The 14,971-nt window shown below is 45.8% G+C and overlaps 1 protein-coding gene across 3 annotated transcripts in view; it reads left to right on the top strand.

Moving 5' to 3' along the window:
• The window catches only part of B4GALT2 (beta-1,4-galactosyltransferase 2), a 101,431-nt gene that overhangs the window by 73,701 nt on the left and 12,759 nt on the right, over positions 1-14,971 (top strand). For all 3 annotated transcript variants that reach the window (XM_088460663.1, XM_088460662.1, XM_088460664.1), the window contains exons 4-5: positions 2,953-3,140; positions 14,690-14,812. In XM_088460663.1, coding sequence (XP_088316789.1) covers positions 2,953-3,140; positions 14,690-14,812 — 311 coding nt within the window. The remainder of the gene's footprint in view (positions 1-2,952; positions 3,141-14,689; positions 14,813-14,971) is intronic.

Genomic DNA, 14,971 nt, shown 5'->3' with positions numbered 1-14,971 from the left:
CATTTCATCTCCCCTATGGCACTTTCTTCATTTCATATGTTCTTGGCTTCTCCTTATTGTGTTTATTACTTTCAGTGACACACTTCATACTATATCTATTTATAGAGTATGTTATAAACGCGTAGTATGGCACTCAGATTTTTTAGGTTAGAATTAGATGTTACTGATGAGAAGGTGGCATGTTATACGGGCCATACACGGGGCGATTTGAAAACGTACAACACATCGGTACGTTTTCAAATTCAGCCCGATGCATCGCATGCTGCTGTGAATGGTAAACGATGCATCTTACAAGATGCTCCGGTTACCTATTTAACAGCATGACGGATCGCAGTTCTTATGGTATTTCCATAAGATCTACGATGCCAATGTACGATGGCAGGGGCGCATATCGCCGGCGTACAGCATGCCAAACCACAGACGATGTGCATGATTGATCGTTACAATCGATCAAAATCGTGCACATCGTCTAAAAAATCTTGCCGTGTATGGCCGGCATTAGTTATACCTTCCTCTGTAGACTATGTAGCCACTTACCTGTTGTATTGTACTGGCCTCCTGTCCTAAACCTTCTCTAGTTCCAGATCTGGTTAGAGGGTTCTTCAGCCTCCTTGGTGCCACCTTTCTCCATGTGAGGTGCCCCATATATAGAATGCAGTGTGGCATATGCCTTGATTCAGGGGTGCACATTATGTCGATGCCACCCGCAAGCGCCCATTGTTTTCAGTTTGCGCATGCATACAAGTTGTACTGCACATGCACATCTGTAGGTAGTGTCAAGAGCCGCAAAACAAATTTGTATGCCGGGCGAGGAAATTTCAGGGGGCGTTTCTGGGTGGTAGCAGGGGGTGGCTAGCCAGACGCGGTCTGCACTGATTTTGACATCCATGTTCAGATTGACATTCTGCTCCTCCACAGGGCTGGTGTGATGTTCGATGGTGCGACCAATGTTTGGCCGATAGTGTGTCTTAATACAGAAAGCGGCGGATTCTGATCAACTTTCCTGGTGCCATCAGAAGAAATTTGCTTAAATAAAACATTTTAGGGATAATGATGAGTTGGATGTACGCAAGTTGGCGTATAATATATGCACGTTGGTTCTACACATGCCCACTAACGGTATATGCTGTACAGGGCAGGGAAACTGAGGTCTAATATAGGCAGATTATAGTAAAGCATGTTCTCATAATTGGTAACAGGCACATAATCTAATGCGGGTGCCAGGGGACTGGGGCAGATCTACAATGTCATGATATTGGTCACCACCCAGGCTAGCCGCTTGTGATTGACTGATTACCAATTATTATTATTACTATTATCATTTATTTATATGGTGCCACAAGTGTTCCGCAACGCCTTCCAAAGTATATAAACAAAAAGTTGACCAGTGACTTACAGTACAATACAATACAATACAGGACAAGGACATGGATAATATACATTGTTACATTAGTGACCATAACATCCACATAAGCAGCAGAGCATAAGCAACCAAGTGTTAGGTGCCCTAGTGGGGAGTAAGAAGTAGAAAGTAAAGTAAGGAGAAGCACAAGAGGGTAGAGGGTCCTGCTCGTAAGAGCTTACATTCTAAAAGGGAGGGGCAGACAAACAGGTGTGCCACAGATGGGGTAGATGGGGAGGAAGGAATATGTAGCAGCAAGTTAGATGAGGGTAGGCATTAATGAAGTAGTGGGAGCCTGTTTGAAGGATTGTAGAGAGGTGGAGAGTCTGATGGGGAGAGGGAGAGAGTTCCAGAGGTGGGGAGCAGCTTGGGCAAAATTTTGGAGGCGGGAGTGGGAGTTAATCTCTCAAGCACATAGGTTGCTTTCTTCAGTGGCCGTGTCTGTACTGTATGATTTTCTGAGAATATTTTACCCAGTGTTATTTCTTTTATTCATACACAGGAGGGAGATTTTTTTTTAATATATAAAAACCTAAAAGCAAATGCACATTTCACAATCAAAAGAAATGTGTAAACAAATTGGGCATGTTTGTAACTTATGTCTGATGTTACCCACTCCCGGAGCAGAGCGACTTCTCCAGTTTTGCGTATACGTGCAATTGTATATTTCACGTGAACCCATCGGGGCCTGATTCAGAGTTGCACACACTGTCGATGTCGAGCAAAAGTGGGCAATGTTTATGCCAGCGTGCGAGTCGCACGTGTGCATGTGTCCCGTTGGTTGCCACCAGGGGACGCAGAGCGAATTTGGACGCGATAGGCGTTCCAGGAATGTGACAGTGGAGTGGTTGGCCAGACGCGGACGTGTTACTGACCGCGACTGCATCTCTTGCCGCAGTAATGCATACACAGGGCACTATATTTGGACAGAGAACTCGAATCTGCCATAGGATTAGCGCAGGCTTCCATGGTACAGCGCTGGCGCGTGTAAAGAAGCTCCGAGATGGGTTAGTGCCGCAGCCATTGGGTGCCTCAGTAGCAAGCGCATTGATCACGGCAACATAAATAGACGCAAATGCAGCTCCAGCAATAGTCGCAGCCGTGACTGTCTGCACCCCGGATCACGCCCTTTATGTCTGCGGTTCTTGGCGCAAATGCCTTCAAGCTCAGCATCGTTCCTTTGTGTTTTCCTAGTATCATTCCATTTTTATCTGGAACCCTCATGTATAACATAATGTGCTGGGGCTTATTTATCAACGCCAGAAATCTGGCACACAAATACATAGAATTAGGACTCCGGCTCATACATGAAGATAAAGTGATGCCTTTATATATTTCTCACTAGAGCTTACAAACTAAAACTCAACGACCTTTTATCCCCCCCATATAATTTTGTTAATAGTAACCATGTTGCTCAATTCTAACATTGACGGACCGGTTACAGCTCTTATAAGAGGATTGGAACGGTTATATATTGTACTGTAACGTGACCGATTAGACTCGATTCCACGTGATGGTTTCCTAATGACTCCATTGTCTTCTCCCCACAGTACGGCGAGGAGACATTTAATCGGGCCAAGCTGTTGAATGTAGGTTTCCTGGAGGCATTGAAGGATGCAGAGTACGACTGTTTTATATTTAGTGACGTGGATCTTATCCCCATGGATGACCGGAATCTCTATCATTGCTACGAGCAGCCGCGGCACTTTGCCATCGCCATGGACAAGTTTGGGTTCCGGTAAGTGATGGGCGTTGCTATGATATAGCCTTGTGCACCCACAACTTCAGCCCTCTGTGAATCACCTCTATGCGAGAGCTTTGTGATAGGCGGACACACAAAGGCGCCTCCCAGCGCCTAATAGCGCAGCTGAAAGGTGAATGGACGCAGAAATCGGTAATGGTCATTCTGCCACCAGATGTACCAACATGCCTGATTACAATCTGCTTCTTGTCTGTCAGATGACAATAGTATTTTCCGGGATAATCGATCTGATAGTGTCAGTGTTATATTGGGGGCAGATGGTGCGCTGTGGCTGTTATTGAGGAACAGTGATGCAGTGTGTCTATGCCTCTCAGGGGTGGCATGAAAAGTCGACATTCAGAATGCAGACAGGATCAGAATGTCAACAATCTGAATGTTGACATGGACGTTAGGTTGATGAGCTACATGCCAACATTTACGAACGTCGACATGGTTAAAACGTTGACATGTTTATAATGTCGATATTTTTTTTTTTAATATATTTCTTTATTGAAGCATAATTGTGTACAACAATATCATAGTTCCACAAACACAATTAGCATTAATAACAACACATTTATAACATATAGGTAGTAAAGATAACATCTTGAAAATGATATCTTAACTAATCAGTAAATATCTCCATCAATATAAAAATATGAATGTAAACAATATTGTTAACAAGTTTGTGTATTTGTGAGCCCGGGTTCTCGACATCACATCATAACTCTCATTGGGATAACTATGGGCCTGATTCAGAGCCGCTCGTTAGCGGCTGATCGTTCGCTCCGAGCGATGTTTGCACAACTGCGCATGCGTACGGATTGTAATACGCATGCGCGAACCAGTCTGTGCGTCGGAAAATTGTTTGTTCGCTAGATAGCGAGTGCCTGCTATTTTGAGTGACAGAATGAGGCGTATGTGGGTGGTAACAGGGGAAGGTGCTTGAAAACGGGGAGTGGAGATCCGAACGCAGGCGTGCTTAAAGGTCAAAGCGGGTGTTTTATGGGAGTGCATAATTAATACAGCAGCGTCAATGACCACGTCACTGGGTTGTTTTATAGTCAGAACTGCTCGCAAGATTGTGGTAGGAAACACATCCCAGTTGTAGTGCTCCCAATAGTGCCCCCAGTAGTAAGGCTACTGCAGTGCCCCCAGTAATTCCCCCAGTAGTAAGGCCCCTGTAATGCCCCCAGTAGTAAGCCCTCTGTAATGCCCCCAGTAGTAAGCCCCTGTAGTGCCCCAGTAGTAAGCCCCTGTAATGCCCCCAGTAGTAAGCCCCCGTAGTGCCCCCAGTAGTAAGCCCCCTGTAGTGACCCCAGTAATGCCCCCTGTAGACCCACAGTAGTAAGACCCCTGTAGTGACCCCAGTAATGCCCCCTGTAGTAAGCACCCTGTAGGCCCCCAGTAGTAAGACCCCTGTAGTGACCCCAGTAATGCCCCCTGTAGTAAGCCCCCAGTAGTAAGCCCCCTGTAGTGACAACCGTATTGCCCCCTGTAGGCCCCTAGTAGTAAGCCCCCTGTAGTGACAACCGTAATGCCCCCTGTAGGCCCCCAGTAGTGAGCACCCCCCGCGCGTGTGCACACACACATACACAAAAAATAAAAACAAAATACTTACCTTACTCCCCACTCCAGTGCTGCTGCTGTCCGCCCCGGCGCCCGCTCCTCGGAACTATGGGAGTGACGTCATGACGTCACTCCCATAGTGCATTGCGGGGCCCGGAAGCCGGAGCTCAGGAATGAGCTTCGGCTGCTGCTGGCGTCGGGGGGAGGGAGGGAAGAAGGAGCAGGCACCCGCTGGTAACACACTCAGTGGGAGCCCGGCAAATGGAGGGTGCAGGGGGTGCGACCACACCCCCTGCACCGCCCGCAGTTATGCCACTGAAGGTGGAGCGCCGATCAGCGGCGCTCCTTCTCCATGCAGTGCCCGGAACGGCCGGGGGACAATGGAGCCAGGTGCCCCCTTCAGGGCTGGCACCTGGCGGAAAATGACTCCATTGTCTCCGGGAGTTCCGACACTGGGTGAGATAGGTTCTGTGTAATATGTTCAAGAAGAGGTCTGTGTAGGAAGTTGCTGGCATTAGTTTGACCGATTGTTCAAATGAGCGTAATAAATACTCCATGGATAAAGATGGAAAATGTTCTCTCCACTGTGCCAACCCTGTGTGTTGCGTATTATAATCTATAATGTCGACATTTAACATGTCGACACCATAATATCAAATTTTTTGCATATTGTAGCCTAAAAAATAATACAAAAAATGTACTGTCGACATTCTGGTGTCAATGTATTAAATGTCGATATTATGAACATGTTGACATTTTAACCATGTCGACATTTGTGAATGTCAAAATTTTTCTTGTCGAAACTATGTCCATGTAGGCATTCTGGTGTTGACATTCTGACCGGATACCCTCCTTTCACAGTCCAGCGATACATCTACTGCCTAAGCAGCTGCTGGTGTGCGTGCCTGTGGTAGGGAAATGAGATTGTTAGCACACTGAGACTGTGACTTATTATGTGCCTGATGAATATGGCTCTTTGATTGCCCAGCACGGTGTAATACAATGTATTATGATATATGACTTGGCAGTGAGCGTTGGCTGCCTGCATTGTGGTAGGAAACGCATGCGGGTTTCTGGCCTGTTGTTGTGGATATTGTAACGATCAATCATTATTAGAATAGAGGGGACTGTGGCCCTGATTCAGAGACGGACGCTCTTTCAGAGCGCTCGCTCTGAATCAGGGCGTTTTTTTGTTGTTGTTTGTTTCGGACTCCTGGACGCTCTTTTGTGAGCGGCCAGGTGATGGTCGGCTTGCGACGAGACCCTTGTGGTAGGGTCTCGTTTCCGCAAGCCCCAGTGAGCTTCCGGAAGCTCACCACTGACATCACTGGTGATGTCAGTGGTGCCTCCCACAAACGGCAGGGGTTCCTTCGGGAACGCCTCCGTTTGTGTAGCCACCCCCCTGCCCGCCTCCAAAACAGGGCGAGCTGTCAATCACAATAGACAGCCGCCCCGTTTTGGTGAGAGACCCGTAGCGACGGAGCGCCCCTTCGCTGGCCGGGTCTCGCGCATGCGCACGTCGGAGGCGGCGCATGCGCAGGGGGAAAACATCAACCCGCTTGCGAGCGCATAGCGCTTGCGAGCGTGTCTGAATAAACCCCTGTGCCTCTTATTGGCTGTCTGTGGCATCCAGCTAATATTTCCTGTAACAGTTCCTTGTGTGGCAATGTGTGAACAGTAAAACAGACCCATCTACAGCAGAATTGCAGAATACTGTATCTTCCTAGAGTCTGGTTGTCCAGGAAGTCGCTGAGAGACGTCGCCTGTCATGGGTTCCTAGAGCTTCATAGACATGGTGAGAACAGAAATAGTGGAACCGTATGATGATGGCACGAAAAAACAATAACAGCTGCTAATGTGCTGTAATTGTCCTTCCGATGAATCTGCCCAGAGCGGCTCTGGAGAGAGAGAGGGATCACTGCTCATCCAGCTATGTCTGGGACATTGCCTGGAGGGGACATTGATGGGCAGCTGCAAAGCCACCAGCATGTCCGTCTCTGGGGACCTCTGTACCCAGCCAGGGGAGTCTCACTAATCATAGCCAGAGGATTCATACACCCTGCTGTGCCAATCCACGCTATGCTCTCACACATAGACACATACATACATATCTACACATATACACACATACATGACCACATACACATAAATACATACACTCTCATTCATATATAATCGCACATACTTTACATACACCCTTACATACTTACATGTTCACATACATTTACATACATTCATACAAATATACATGTGTACACATGAATACATGCAATCATACACAATCACACATAGATATAAACACACATGCATACATATATATATATATATATATATATATATACATGCAATGGATGTATACATACAGTCAGGTGCATAACTATTGGGACATTGACAGAATTTTCATATTTTGGCCTCTATTCACCACCACAATGGCTTTGAAATGAAACAAACAAGATGTGCTTTAACTGCAGACTTTCATATTTAACTTGAGGGTAATTACATCCAAATCAGGTGAACAGTGTAGGAATTACAACGGTTTCTATATGTGCCTCCCACTTTTTAAGGGGCCAAAAGTAATGGGACAGACTAAACAATCCCAAATCTAACTCACTTTTTAATACTTTGTTGCAAATCCTTTGCAGGCAATTACAGCCTGAAGTCTGGAACGCATAGACATCACCAGACGTTGGGTTTCATCCCTGGTGATGCTCTGCCAGGCCTCTACTGCAAATGTCTTCAGTTCCTGTTTGTTCTTGGGGCATTTTCCCTTCAGTTTTGTCTTCATCAAGTGAAATGCATGCTCAATCGGATTCAGGACAGGGGATTGACCTAGCCATTGCATAACTTTCCAAGTTTTAGCCTTAAAAAACTCTTTGGTTGCTTTTGCAGTATGCTTTGGGTCATTGTCCATCTGCACGGTGAAGCGCTGTCCAATGAGTTCTGAAGCATTTGACTGAATATGAGCATATAATATTGCCCGAAACACTTCAGAATTCATTCTTCTGCTTTTGTCAGCATTCACATCATCAATAAATACAAGGCAACCAGTTCCATTGGCAGCCATACATGCCCACGCCATGACACTACCACCACCATGCTTCACTGATGAGGAGGTATGTTTTGGATCATGAGCAGTTCCTTTCCTTCTCCATACTCTTCTCTTCCCATCACTCTGGTACAAGTTGATCTTTATCTCATCTGTCCATAGGATGTTGTTCCAGAACTGTACTGGCTTTTTTAGATGTTGTTTGGCAAACTCTAATCTGGTCTTCCTGTTTTTGTGGCTCACCAATGGTTTACATCTTATGGTGTACCCTCTATATTCACTCTTGTGAAGTCTTCTCTTGATTGTTGACTTTGACACATATACACCTACCTCCTGGAGAGTGTTCTTGATTTGGCCAACTGTTGTGAAGGGGTTTTTCTTCACCAGGAAAATAATTCTTCTGTCATCCACCACAGTTGTTTTCCATGGTCTTCCGGGTCTTTTGGTGTTGCTGAGCTCTCCGATGCGTTCTTTCTTTTTAAGAATGTTCCAAACAGTTGATTTGGCCACACCTAATGTTTTTGCTATCTCTCTGATGGGTTTGTTTTGATTTTTCAGCCTAATGATGGCTTGCTTCACTGATAGTGACAGCTCTTTGGATCTCATATTGAGAGTCGACAGCAACTGATTCCAAATGCAAATGTCACACCTAGAATCAACTCCAGACCTTTTACCTGCTGAATTGATAATGAAATAACGAGGGAATAGCCCACACCTGTCCATGAAATAGCTTTTGAGTTGATAGTCCCATTACTTTTGGCCCCTTAAAAAGTGGGAGGCACATATAGAAACCGTTGTAATTCTTACACTGTTCACCTGATTTGGATGTAATTACCCTCAAATTAAATCTGAAAGTCTGCAGTTAAAGCACATTTTGTTTGTTTCATTTCAAAGCCATTGTGGTGGTGAATAGAGGCCAAAATATGAAAATTCTGTCAATGTCCCAATATTTATGCACCTGACTGTACATATACTGTCACATCATTACTTATGTATACTTATGTTCACATGTAAACATTCATGCACACATATATATGTATACATATAGATACATGCATATGTATGTAGTACATACATACATGCAGGGCTGTTTTTCAGCAGGAACTCAGGAGCTCATTCAGACCCTCTCGCTAGATGTGTTCGCTCGCTCCAAGCGTATGCAAATCCAGCGCACGCCCAGCAAGGCAGGCGATCGCATGGCAAGGCATCAGCACGCCCACTATGTCTTGGCGTGCGATCACTTTGTGTATGCAGACGCCCACCAGCCATTCATAAGACGCCCACTTGCGCATGTCATCTCTTGGAAGTGCATGAAAACATTGGTACATCGAGCACCATCGGATGCGATCGCAGCGCTTGAGGTTGACTATACCCTGCGATCACTGCAGGCTGAAATACAAGCAAGTGACGTGAACAGTGACGCTTCTTTGCTAATTATACACACCCATAAGACGCCGTTTTGATGCCCAGGCACGCCTGCGTTCGCACCACCACTCCCCCATTCACAAGCACCTTCCCGTTACCACCCACAAACAGCGCTATCTGTCACTCAAAATAGCGTCCAGTCTGTGTACTACGAGCGCACGATTCCCGGACGCATTGACTGAATCCGCATATTATGATGCATGTGCAGATGGGCGACAATCGCCCATAGCGTGCGTCCTCGGCTTAGCGAACGAGTCTGAATCAGGCTTTCAGTTCCTGAATCTCTCATAACTATGGTGTAATGTCCTGGGCCAAAGTGTATTTTCTATAAGATAAGTTTTATTTTAAAGTTCCTTTTGAGTGCCTTCTTTTCTAAATAGTATATATATGTATATATATATATATATATATATATGTATGTGTGTATATATATATATATATATATATAGTATGTTTTTCTACAGCATCACCGCCAGTAGCTCCACCCACAGTTCCTGAACCTAGTTTTCCAGAAAAATAGCCCTGCATACATACATAGCATACATAATACATACATGCATACATACATACATACATGCAATATAGACACACAGGGCCTGATTGAGAGCCGGACGCTATTTGCGGACGGTCGTTCCAAAAAAGGGGCCGGCTATTTAAATTGAGCGCTCGCTCTTTGCGGTTTGTTGACGCCTCTATGTCTGAGCGAGCGAACAAAAAATGCGTTCGCTATTTTGTAAAGACGCCCCTTTGCCGCTCGCATCACACGTCATCTCCGGTATTTATTAGATTAATTGGGTACATCGAAAGGCATCTGAACTGCTCGCAGTGCTTGTGGTAGCATTTTCCTACCGCTATCACTGCGAGCAGTTCAGGCTAAAAGACAACCAAGTGACGTGGTCGATGACACTCCCTTACTAATTAGGCACTCCCATTAAACGCCCTTTTTACCGTTAGGCACGCCTGCGTTCGGATCTCCACTCCCCCGTTTTCAAGCACCTTCCCCTGTTACCACCCACAAACGGTACATTCTGTCACTCACATTAGCAGCCCCTCGCTGTTTTGCGAGTGCACAATTTCCGACCGCAATGACTGGTTTGCACATGCGCATTACGACCCATACGCATGCGCAGTTGTGCGAACATCGCTCAGAGCGAACAAGCGGCCGCTTCCGAGCGGCTCTGAATCAGGCCCACAGGTTATTGTGCTTCTGCAGATGTGGGCTTTATAGATTTCCTTAAACTGTGAATTCCTTGCAATGTGTAGTCCCGATCATGTGTCCTATTACCGCAGTTGTCTTCTCTCCAGCAATGATCTTGGAGGTGGGCAGTAGGTGGGGCCTTACAGAGGGTTCAGGAATGTTTTACAGGATTGGTAACAGGGTGTAATATTGTTCTTATGAAATGTGAGATGGGACTGGGAAATGTTATCTGTTGTTCAGTCGTTCAATTTACCTGCTAATGGATAGGCCCTGAACGATGACAGATGCGCACTCCCGCGGCCGATAAATTTTATATTTCGTCTCTCCAACATGTTAGTCAATTATCGCATATCGCTGCCAGATATTAGAAATGGCAGGTTATATGCGGTAAACAACGAACGATATTAACAGCAGCTACAAAGCACTGGAGAGAAAAAAATCCACTCCCTGAATGATGTCATGCGATATCGTTCATCACTCGTCTTTTGCAAAAATCTGTCATGTACATGACGGATATCTTTCAGCAAAGCCACCGGAGTTTTCAATAGATATCTTTTGTCTTTCATCATTCAGAAAAACATCTGCTAATGGATAGGCCCCTTAAGGAGTAGAATAAAGTATAAGGAGAAGCACATGAGGGAAGAGGGCCCTGCTCGTGAGACCTTACATTCTAAAGGGGAGGGGCAGACAAACAGGCGTGACACAGATGGGGTAGACAGGGAGGAAAGAACATGTAGCAGCGGGTTAGGATGAGAGCTGAAAGGCTTTGATGAAGTAGTGAGTCTTGAGAGCCTTTTTGAAGATTTGTAGAGAATCTGATGGGGAGAGACAGAGATTTCCAAAGGTTGGGAGCAACACGAGCAAAATCTTGGAGGCGGGAGTGGGAGGAAGTAATCATTTGGCAGGAGAGACAGGATGACGCCAGATACACAAGTAATGGCAAACACGGTAACATCAGAGTAACACGGACTCCTTTCGTGTCGCTTCTAAACTTCACTGGAGCGTGTTAATGATGAATCTATAGGACGTTTTACTCCTGCGCGTGTTACTGCTGTTGATTAATGTCCTATGTATATCCTAAGCACGTCTGTCTCTTTGAAGACTTCTTTACATGTTTATACCTCTGTTCATCATGACCAATTCCAATAGCCTTCACTACTGCCGTACACATATGTGTATATCCTTGTATGATGACCACATCCATTAGCCTTCAGTACTGCCGTAAGCGTATGTATAGCCTTGTATGATGACCACATACAATAGCCTTCACTACTGTAGTCCACATATGTATATCCTTGTATGATGACCACATCCAATAACCTTCACTACTGCCATACACGTGTGTATAGCTTTGTATGATGACCACATCCAATAGCCTTCACTACTGCCATACACGTATGTATATCCTTGTATGATGACCACATCCAATAGCCTTCACTACTGCCGTACACATATGTATATCCTTGTATGATAACCACATCCAATAGCCTTCATTACTGCCGTACTCCTTGCGTGTCGCTTCTAAACTTCACTGGAGCGTGTTAATGATGAATCTATAGGACATTTTACTCCTGCGCGTGTTACTGCTGTTGATTAATGTCCTATGTACATCCTAAGCACGTCTGTCTCTTTGAAGACTTCTTTACATGTTTATACCTCTGTTCATCATGACCAATTCCAATAGCCTTCACTACTGCCATACACATATGTATATCCTTGTATGATGACCACATCCAGTAACCTTCACTACTGCCGTACACGTATGTATAGCCTTGTATGCTGACCACATACAATAGCCCTAAATTACTGCCATACACGTATCTACTCCTTGTATTATGAGTGTCCAATCCAATAGTCTCCACCTATACCTCCAGCAATGCAAAGACTGATCCCGTTGCGGCTGCGAGTTTGTACACAGCGGTACTGAGAAGTAATGCTAGTGGCGTTGCCGCTGTAATGTGTACAGAGACGCCCACCAGCTGCGTCTTTACAATCCACTTCTTGCGTACAAAGACAAACCATCGGTCACACATCGTACTTCTGAGCGATCCCATTGGCTACTCAGAATGTCCGTTGGAAGTATACAAAGAGGCAGTCGCTGGCTGCAACACAACCACAACGACATGCCCGTGTTTGACTAGCCAGCCTCCATTACCTCCCAATAATGCACACTGTCACACTCTGGACCTCATTCAGAGTCGGTTGAAGCGGCCGCACGGTCGTACGCCACCGATGTTCGCTATACTGCGCAAGCGTAAAGTTCGCAATGCGCGTGCGCAAACTAGCCACTACGATCAGAAATTTCTCTCTCCTTGAACACAGCCAGGTCGGTAGTTTGAGTGACAGACTGAGGCGTTTGTGGGTGGTAACAGGGGAAGGTGCTTGAAAACGGGGGAGTGGAGATCCGAACGCAGGCGTGCCTAATTATGCGAACGGCGTTTTGTGGGAGTGCATACGGATTATGGGAGTGCATACGGTTTATGGGAGTGCATAATTAACAAAGTAGCGTCATGGCACATGTAACATGGGAGGTTTTTACACTGACTTGATCGTAGAGCTTAAGAGAGGGTATGGTCAACCTTAAGCTCTACGACCAGTTCCGATGGTTCCCGATGGTCTCGATTAATCCTTATATGCCCGGAGATGACGTGTAATGCGTACGAGAAGGGGGCATATTTTTTGTCTTCCGATCGCTTCCTCCCCTTGGTCGGCCAGCTACCGTTCCGAACTTAGGGACGCAACTTGCGAGGGAATCATTTGCATATACGGCCCCTTTTCCCGTACGACCGAGCGGCCGCTTCGACCGACTCTGAATGAGGTCCTCTGTGTGCAAATACTCACTACGGCTGTCATTGGTAAACCATGGCGACGCTTGTGCAGTGCGACACAGACGAATGCACAGTTCAAAAAACATCGTCCAACTGCGCAAACATCGCCATTGTGTCCATCTCTGAGTCAGGCCTACAGTTATATGACAGAAGGCAAATACAGTAGGTAGCAGCCATAAGCTCAGGTTTGCTCTGCACAGGGGAATAACCAAAATTTCTAACACAGATTTGGTTTATCGAAATGTGGGGCCAGAGGTGACAGTAATTTGTGGTCACTGATACCACAGAAGCAATTGTATCATCTTTAGTGACCAACAAATTGTTCTCAGCAGGTCCTAAATATCACTGCCAGCATATCCTGACCAGCGCTACCAGGCTATCATCTCCAGTGGCACTGAGATTATCATAACCAGCAGTGCAAACAGTCCATGGAAATTATTAAATTAACAGCTGTAAATAATTAGGGGCCTGATTCATAGGTGCATGCAGTCACCGCAGCGGCTATAATATGCAAATGCTAATTACAGCCTTCCCCTTGTGTACTAGAGTGCGCCCAGAGAGGCCTGCCTTCAGTGCCCCTGAACAGTGTACCACCGCCGGTGGTTCTGAACAATCCACCATCAAGTGCACCCTCGACACTTGCACCTACTCTATGCCAGGTGCAGTGTCTCCGTCTGAACGTGGCCTTTGTGGCTGCGGCTCTGCGCCTGAGAACGCAGCAGCTTTCACTGACACACCCACAAAACTCCCATAACATGCCCACACAATGCGTTCACTTCAGGCCACGTCCCAGTCCCCACCCAGGAACGCCCATGGATTTCTCTTGCCATTTCTGATACCACCGTACTCGTACGCAATAGCACATTTGTGCGTACACTCAGGGTAACACATGCGCTTTAAGGGTCTTCAGAATATTTTGTAGTGCAAATAATCGCAGTAGCCAATAATCACTCAAGTAGTTGAACATCGCCATTGCGTGCACCTCTGAATCCGGCCCTTGAAGTACAATGACCAGTAACTCATTATAAGACAGGATACACACAGTTCACATGTGGCACCCATGTACGGTGGTCAACAAGTCAATAAGAATATGATCTCTCCCTCCCCTCTGATTCCCTCTTCTCACTCCCACCCGCAAGACTTCTCTCGCGCTGCTCCTCACTTCCGGGAACCCACTCCCACGTCCACTCAGAAGAATATCCGCCCTTCTCCACACAGACACACCCTAAAAATGTACTTATTCATAAAAGCTTACAGCTCCTATCCAACTTCCTTCCATCCTCTGGTTATTCTCCCTTCTCAGTATCACCTATGTAGTACACCCCTATCCTTTAGAGTGTGAGCTCTCACGAGCAGGACCCTCTTCCTTTGTGTATGCCTCTATTTCAGTTTAATGCACAACTCATGTGACCCCTTAAAAATAACTTATAATAGTAAAATTCCTGTTATTAAAAGTTCCATTCTTATTTGTCCTTTACAGGCTGCCATACGCCGGATACTTTGGAGGCGTTTCTGGGCTGAGCAAGGTCCAGTTCTTGAAGATAAATGGATTCCCTAATGAGTACTGGGGCTGGGGAGGAGAAGATGACGATATTTACAACAGGTGTTTAACCTTACCTTAACAGGTCACCATGCCGTTCACATTCATTTACAGGTCACTTTAACGGATTGTAATAAAATTATTAAGAGTTTTACACATGTATGAACTGTATTACAGGCATTTGAAAAGTATATGATATATTTATTAAATACACAGTGTGAT

This window comes from Taudactylus pleione, unplaced genomic scaffold (assembly GCF_031769625.1).
Source record: "Taudactylus pleione unplaced genomic scaffold, aTauple2 ptg000969l, whole genome shotgun sequence".
In the NCBI taxonomy this organism is placed as follows: domain Eukaryota; kingdom Metazoa; phylum Chordata; class Amphibia; order Anura; family Myobatrachidae; genus Taudactylus; species Taudactylus pleione.
Note: the sequence above shows the minus strand (reverse complement) of the source record. Positions and strands in the feature narration are given on the sequence as shown.